This window comes from Parus major, chromosome 5 (assembly GCF_001522545.3).
Source record: "Parus major isolate Abel chromosome 5, Parus_major1.1, whole genome shotgun sequence".
Taxonomy (NCBI): Eukaryota; Metazoa; Chordata; class Aves; order Passeriformes; family Paridae; genus Parus; species Parus major.
The window spans coordinates 401,465-409,687 of NC_031774.1; the positions used below are offsets into that span (position 1 = coordinate 401,465).

Consider the following 8,223-nt stretch of genomic DNA (forward strand, 5'->3'; position numbering starts at 1 on the left):
AGGGGACACAGCCAGGACAGGTGACCCCAAGTGACCAAAGGGACATTCCAGAGCAGGGGACACAGCCAGGACAGGTGACCCCAAGTGACCAAAGGGACATTCCAGGCCAGGGGATGTCACAGAAACTGTGGGGAAGGAGGAGGAAAAGGGGGACATTTGGGGTGGTGGTGTTTGTCTTCCCAAACCTCACCTGTGATGGGGCCCTGCTCTCCTGGAGAAGGCTGAACTCCTGCCTGCCCTTGGGAAGAAGGGAATTCATTCCATTTCTTCCTTTCCTTCTGTGTCTGTGGCTTTTGATTTCTTTATCAAACTCAGCCCATGGGTTTTGTAGCTTTTACCCTCCCAATTCTCTCCCCAGTCCCAGGGTGGGGAGTGAGTGAGTGGCTCTGTGGGGCTGGGGTTAAACCACAACCCCAACCTGATTATTGGGGTTTCTCTGCTTTTTAGGAATAAAGTTTTTTCTTTATTTTACTTTGTTCTGCCTGTCCAGCACGTGAAACAATGCCTGGCCCATGGTTAGATGTCATTACAGCTATGAAAATAATATCTCAACACTATTAGCTTTGTTTAGAAGAGAAATCGCTGTTTTCTCTGAGAAAAAGTTGATCTGGATTTGATTAATGTCTGAATCTCTTGCAAAAATATTCCAGAAAGCCAAGACAAACTAGGGCAGTTCATTCCATGAATTTCCTGGAAATGTTTAACATAATCTTTTGCAATTAGAAGTCCCACAGAATGTGACAATGTAATAATTAGTATTAACTTCTCATTTTCTTTTAAATTATGACATTGTGTAAAGGAATGTTTTTTCTGCAATTTTTAAAGACTTTATTCTTTTTAAATTCTTGGTAGAAAAATCTCTCATGTTTAGTTAGGCCAAAACCTGACCTACCTTTTTATAAATTTGTGAGCAGCAAGCCTGGAAAATGATCATGTAAAAAAAGGAGGCCACAAATAAATGCCTTAAAATCTACCTTTAAAAAAAGTTCTATTTATAAAAGCAAGCAAATTAACTTGATACAAAAAACAGTGGGATTACCAGCTGAGCTCTAGTCACCTGGACCATTCAAAGAACATCAATAATCTCAAGGTTACTTTACTAACTCATCTATGACAGGAACAGAACTATCACACAGTGAGGCAGCCAAAGTCTTTTGTCTTCCAGACTCACCCTAAGTCACCTTAGGGGCCTCTTCTGTCTTCTCTGGATCTCACTGATATAGTGAATCCAACATATACTATCCCAAATATTCCTCTCATTATTAGAAACTGGTTTCTAAAACATCCAAGAACCACAGGTGGAGCTGGAAAAGTCTTGCAATTCATCCACTAAAGAGATTTTTCTTTTCCCCCTCCTTGAAAATCTTGATTTACAATATTCCAAAATTGACAATTATTGTTTCAAAATAACCAGCTGTACTCATATAAAATTCCAGCCACAGGCCAGGAAGTGAGAATTGATATGTGGCACAAAAACTCACACTTATTATTGTGTGGTTTATATATAGCTGAACAATTTCAGAATGCTTAACACTGTAACACACTAAGCTCTCTCTAATTCCAGCACAATATTTTATGCTCATCAACAATCAGATTTTTTTTTCTTTTTTTCCCTCAAAAAGTCAAAGATGGTGCACAAGAAATACTCAAACTAAAAGCTAAAAGTAAGAAAGGATCACCATGCTATACATGTTCCATTCATAACTCTGGTTTTAAAGGATGTCTGACACAGGTTTGTTTCATATTTGCACACTGAGCTGCTTCCTCCTTCTCCTCACTTTTTTTGCTGAGAATATCTGGCCCAAATGATGGGATTTCAGGTCTATTTTAATATCAGTTCCTTGTTCCACCCATCTCCACCTCCGTCCCAGGGTATAAAAATGGCTGTAAAAAACAAACCTTTCCCACTGAACACCCTTCCTTTTGGAATCCTGATCTGTTAATTACACCAAACTTCCTCTCCAACACCTATGTCTTTCACCAGTTATTTACAGAACTCAAAATAACCCTGGTCCAACATTTATTTAGCACCTCAGAACAGCACACCTCCATCTTCCTCAGGCACTGAAGGATTCTGAGGATGTTCCTCTTTGGATGTTCACTGCAGCCTGAGAGAAGAAACATTTTATTTCTGGGAAGAAAACCATCTCCTGGGCTCTTTCTGAGCTCCTGGCCTTGTCCCCAGGTGATGGAGATGCAGGTTTTTGTCTGCCCCAAGGCAAAGATCACTCACTGTTATTGTTTTTCTCTGTCAGGTGTGTTTGTGCCTCTCCACAATGACAAATAACTCCTGTGAAGCTTTGCCCTCCCCTCTCAGGCCCTCAAAACCACCACAAAAATGCAATTTGTGGATTTTTTTTTTTTAATGATTTGTTCTGTTCTCTCACACTTGAAATGTATTATTGAGTGAATCCACTTTGCCTCTCCTCCCTTTCAAAAGAACACCAAGAACTGCCTTTCCCAGCACAGAATATGTGATTGATTCTTTTTCTTTGACCAATGTGTTGCCATGAGGGGCTGGTTTGCTCTTGTTGTACAATCTATTAATTAACAGATAGTCCTTGGAGTGCATAAATATTCCAAAATATTCAAAAATTTAGAAACAGGAATCTCTGTGTCCATAAAAGGTGCACTAAGTGACCTGAAATACATTGAAAATACAGAGCCAAAACCTAGCAGCCTCCCCAGCTTTTAATTTCTTTGATGTTTTATACCAGAGCATAACTTCTGACACTCTTTTCTTTCACTTTCATTTTCTTGCTCTCCAAAAAAAATAATTTAGCAATCTTTTTTCCCCACAGATTTTTACATTATTTGAGAAAGTCTATGTAAATATATAGGAAATGAAAACAGCAGGCTGATGGGAATACTTTGGTAAAATTGTACATGAATAAAAGATGTGAAATCATACTGTTATAAATGTCTTCATTCATTAAGTTTTAGTATCAAGTAAATTTCCAGCTGTAGAAAACTGATCTCTTCATCTTTCTTTCCCTATAGAAGTCACAGTTCACATTTAGAATATTATATGTGCTTTGTAATTGAAAGAAAATGCTGTCAACTCTCAAAATTTTCCTCCAAATTAGTAAACCAAAAGAATTTAATTCCCCTGGCATCAAAATATTTTGTTCACGTATGAACAATGGAAACTATTAATATGTACATTTCCAGAGTTATATTGGAGCCTCTATTCATCATAGAAAGCTATGCTGTAATTATAAAATTCTCTTTCTTTTTCCAATCATGTCATTACTATATGGCTAAATATATTACATTCATAATTAGGATTAGATGACTTGGTACCTTACAGCATACATTATACACATTGTTTTGTATAAAATTTACTGCATAATCACGCAAACATTGAATTATTTCAATTTAAGCACTTACCTTGGACTCATTGTAGTGTGCAATTTAATCACCAGAATTGTCTGAGAGATGAGAAAAATGGAAAATCCAAATGTGAAAACGAAGGTTGGAAAATTCATTGAGTGAAATCAGATTTGCAACCTGCAATTCCCTCAGGCTCAGAGAAAATCAGGTCCACAGGTGAGCAGGCTTCACCTTGCTACAACCTCCCCTCATGGATTTGCAGAGAGCAGCTTTCCCTCCCTTTAAAACAGGGCAAATTGGGGAACTTGAACCCCTCCCTTTAAAACAGAGAAAATTGGGGAACTTGAACCCTTCCCTTTAAAACAGAGAAAATTGGGGAACTTGAACCCTTCCCTTTAAAACAGGGCAAATTGGGGAACTTGAACCCCTCCCTTTAAAACAGGACAAATTGGGGAACTTGAACCCCTCCCTTTAAAACAGAGAAAATTGGGGAACTTGAACCCTTCCCTTTAAAACAGGACAAATTGGGGAACTTGAATTTCTCCAAAAATTGCTTGATTCCATTTGCAGGTGAAGCTTTGGTTCCCTTTAATCAACAACCACAGAACCTCGGTGTAGAGCATCTCTTCAGGCTGGAGACTCCCCCTGTATCTGAACCAGGGCCTGCCACATAAAGAAAACCAAACTGGCACTCAAAAATACAAATCTAGCCAAGACTCAGTGGCAAATTTCAGAACCTAAAAGGATATTTAAAAAGGATATTTATAAAAGATTGGCAAGACATCAGTAACAGAGGTGAAGCTACCATCAAAGGGACGTATTTCCAAAAAGCAGGGCAAAAGATGGACAGTGAAAGACATTTTATTCCCACTCCAGCATGTCCAGATTTTACTCAGGAGATGTTCATGGGCTGCTGAATGTCTCCAGAAGGATGGAAAAGCACAGCTCTATAATAATAACCCCTTTTATTCTATAAGAATAACCCCTTTTACATGCACAGCCATGAGCTGTCCCAAGCATTAGGATAACACAATAATAATTAGAAATTATTTATTATTAAAAATATTTCTATTTAGAAATAATTAGAAAACAGCAGCAAGGCATTTCATTGATCTGTCAGAGTAAAAACAAAAGTGTTTAGAGATTGTTCTCAGGTTGCATAAGAACAAGTTGTTTCTTCCTCCACATTTTACTAATCAGAGGGAAAGAAAGTTGTTAAACTGCAAAGTCTGTTTATATCCATGTGATAGACTGGGGGGCTGGGAGAGGGGGCTTGCTTTTATTGTAGAGGCAAGAAGACACAAAATTCTTGCATTTGCTGCTGCCAGGTTCATGGGGAGTTCTGAGCAGAAAGCAAAGTCCATGTGCTCACCGTGTAATAATGACAAATCAACCACGTACAAACTCGTTTTATAAAATTTAAAATGCTAAAAGTTTATTTAAAAATACCGTGTCTTAGCTGGAATCCAAATTCAGTTTTACCAGTTTGGGTCCTTCTTCATAACAACAAAAAAAGCCATCACATAAAATTACATAAAATTTTAAAGTTACATAAAATTTTCTGCAGAACTGAGGATGGGAAATGCAGAAGAACTGAGATGACATGGTAATCAAAACACACAACCTACACCCCCAAATGTCTGCATATCATGCTCCCAAGCCCGGCTATTTTAATTTCAGAAAGCTAAAAATAATTGCCTCCGTGTACGTTTGTGGTCTTTTAAATTACCTGATCTGCTAAGAAAATGAGATATTGTCTGTTGCTATTTTGGAATTTCTCACTAATGATTGTTATTTGGAATATTTCAGAGGATTGTCTTAGAGCTCATCACCTGAGAGTTTCCATTAATGACACAGGCAGCAAATGAAGTTTAGTTTTCTAATCAATTGTGTTATAGAGCACTGCCTAAGTTAATTATTTTATAGAGTGTATAGCTATGATCCAAGAATAAAACTTTAATGAACTATAAGTCATGACCAACTGGCAATCTCAGTGTCATAAAATATTCCCAACAATAAAAATATGGACAAAAGCACTTTTTGTTTTGTTTTGTTTTCCAATTTACCACTTTCAAACTCCATGGAAGACCTATAAGCCTCTTGCTGCCTTTGCAAGATTAATGTTGGTTGAGGGAAGATCAATGATTCCTTAGCCACCAGCTAAGGGAAAAAACTTTTCATTTTTATATCCCACTTGTCAGTTTGTCACAGGTAAGAGTGAGTATGTATTTGGGTCCAATAGGCTCATAAATAAAAGAAGTAGTGACAAGAGCAATATACTGGGAACTGCTAAAAATGTTTTATTTTTATGCCTGTTTCTTCCCTCATTCCAATCTCAAAAACACCTCCACAGGATCTATAAATTTCCAAAAGAAAATGTGCAAGACCTCCTACAAGATGATGTGTCTCAGTTGTCATGCTTTGACACAAATTAACCTGGCACACAGCTTCCCAAATTTTTTTGGGCCGATTTTAGAGTTAATTAGCCTTTGAAAAGGGCAATACACTGAATTTACCTGGCTGTTCCTCAAATACGGAAGGAGCAACTTCTTCATTTCTTACTGAGCAATAATATGAGCAACCTAGAGATTTTACTTTTAATTTATAATTAAATTAAATTAATTCACAATACTTAAATCAGAAGTTTTTTGTGGTTTGTAAATATTGAAAGTGTGATGTTGTCTCATGGCAGACAACAACACTCACTCACAAATTTAAAAAACCATTAAGGCAATAATGTGGGAGGAAAAAAAGACAGGAAATACACAAGAAAGAAAGAAAAAATATTTTTAAAATAACTATTTCTTCTCATATTTTTTAATAATCTGTTCATATTTTTTATATATTAAAAAAGAATATTTTAAAGAAGATCTATGGATAAAGCCTAGTGACAGAGCTCATTGATGATGGTTGAACAGAACATTTTTTCCATCACCTGAGACAGAGGTTGGGGAGCAGCTGTTGGAAGGGAGACAATAAGAGAACAAAGAATATAGAATAGGATGTGGAAATAAAAAGGCACTTCCACCTCTCGATGGAGCGGGCTGTGGAAGAGGGATGTGGCTGTGGCAATCCTGACACTCGAGACAATGCTCAGAGCACGTTTTCCCAAGGGGAAGGAAGAAGCATCAAGGAGCAAGAACATGAAGAAGTGAAGAAGAGAAGCCCCCATGCAAAGTGGCAGCAGCCGGGCTGCAATGGAGTGAAGCTCTGCAGGCCATTGCTGAAGGGCAGAGCCTCCTCAGGAGCCTCATTTCACCGCATTCTCTCAGCCCAAAGGCGGGGGCCAGAAGCTGGGGCTGCCCAGGGCCCCAGCATTGCCCAGCCCGAGGAATCCAGGCGTGGAAGCCCCGGCTCTGTGAGCTCACGGCCGGGCTCGGGGCTGTCTCCAGGGCAGCAGAGAACGGTGGAGCCCCGGGAGGAGCGGCCGCAGCGGCACCGGAGAGGCACAGCCGCAGCTGGGGCTGCTCTGCTGCTTCTGCTGGCACCGCTCTGCTTCTGCTGCTGCTTCTGGCACCGCTCTGCTTCTGCTGCTGCTTCTGCCACTGCTGTGGGGTGGCCGAGCAGCGGCACCTGCAGCCTGCCAGGCGCTGGGAGCTCAAGGCAGAGCTCACTGACCCACTCGGCATCGCTCTTGACACCGGACACGGAGAAGGGATTGTGTGCTCACGGTAGGTCTGGCCCTGCATTCCCCCTGCCCAGCCCATGGGGGAACATCTGGCCGAGGTCTCCAGTGGCCGCCTGCAGCCGGCCTGGGGGGCCCTTCCTGTCCTCCCCCTGCTTGGGCCACTGCGCTTGGTTTCTTCTGGCATCCTCAGTGCTCAGCTTCTCCCTCCCCAAACCTGCCTGCTCAGCCTTTGTGGGCCTGCGTCCCGCACCTTCCTCCCCTTCCTCCTCCTCGTCCTCGTCCTCCTCCTCGTCCTGCCCAGAGCTGACGGAGCCTCTTTGGGCAGCCGCCTTTGGAACTGGAATCACCAGGCCCGCCCTGAGGAGCATCTCCGGCCTCCAGCCTTCGTGCAGGGCTAGCGAGGATGGCCGAGCTTTTGTTGCAGTGGGGAGCTCCTTTGGTTTCTGTTGCCGAGGAGATGCAGTGGGAATGAGGGCTCTTTGCTCCTTTCTGTCCCTGTGCAGGAAGCAGCAGCCATGCCGCAGGGAATCGTGCGGATGTGCCTGGTGCTGATGGCCGTGGCGAGCGTCAAGCTGCCGCTGCAGCCCAAGGCCCAGCAGGAGCTGGAAAGCCTGCAGAGGATGAAGGAACGCGAGGCTCGGCTGCGGCTGCACCAGCTGCTCTTGGAGAAGGAAATAGCAGCGCTGGAAGCTCTGGAAGCCCCGCAGGAGGCTCCGGCCCCAGCGGCAGAGCAGCAGCCGGAGGAGCAGCAGCGGAGCACGGCAGCCTTGCTGGCCTTGGCCGGGCCTGTGCTGCTCGTGCTGGGCCGGCAGCGCCTGCGGGGAGCCGCAGCTCAGCTCCCGGGACAAGGACACGCTGGCCCGGGGCTCCTGGGCACAGCCTGCAAGGGAATGGCCCTCCTGAGAGAGCTCCTGCTGCTGCTGCTCAGGGCCATGGCCATCTCCATGGGCAGAGCCCTGCCGGAGCTGCGGGGAGCTGCGGCCACACTGCTCCCACTGCCCGTCCTCGCTAACACCAAAAAACACTTGGGGCTGCACTAGGGGAAGCCATTCCCTGCTGCATTCATTGCTACAAATGCTCTCTTTGACTTGTTCTATCAGCCGTGTTCATTGCTAGCAATGGTCTCTGCATAGTTTAAATAGCATCTCTAATGGTTATGTTATTAGTAGATATATTATATTATATTATATTATATTATATTATATTATATTATATTATATTATATTATATTATATTATATTATATTATATTATATTATATTA

The 8,223-nt window shown here is 42.3% G+C and overlaps 1 protein-coding gene across 1 annotated transcript; it reads left to right on the forward strand.

Annotated features, from left to right (window-relative positions):
* Positions 1–6,152: 6,152 nt before the first annotated feature.
* Positions 6,153–8,145, forward strand: LOC107205434 (spidroin-2-like). The gene is made up of 2 exons (XM_015629760.3): positions 6,153–7,004; positions 7,465–8,145. The coding sequence occupies exons 1-2, from the start codon at positions 6,368–6,370 to the stop codon at positions 7,971–7,973; spliced, it is 1,146 nt and encodes a 381-aa protein (XP_015485246.1). The 5' UTR covers positions 6,153–6,367; the 3' UTR covers positions 7,974–8,145.
* Positions 8,146–8,223: the final 78 nt, after the last annotated feature.

What these genes read in the sequence shown, in the direction of transcription:
- LOC107205434 (XM_015629760.3), top strand. Translation starts at nt 6,368, where the DNA reads ATGGAGCGGGCTGTGGAAGAGGGATGTGGCTGTGGCAATCCTGACACT. An exon ending in GAAGGGATTGTGTGCTCACG is followed by an intron (nt 7,005 to 7,464) that starts GTAGGTCTGGCC and finishes GTCCCTGTGCAG; the next exon opens with GAAGCAGCAGCCATGCCGCA.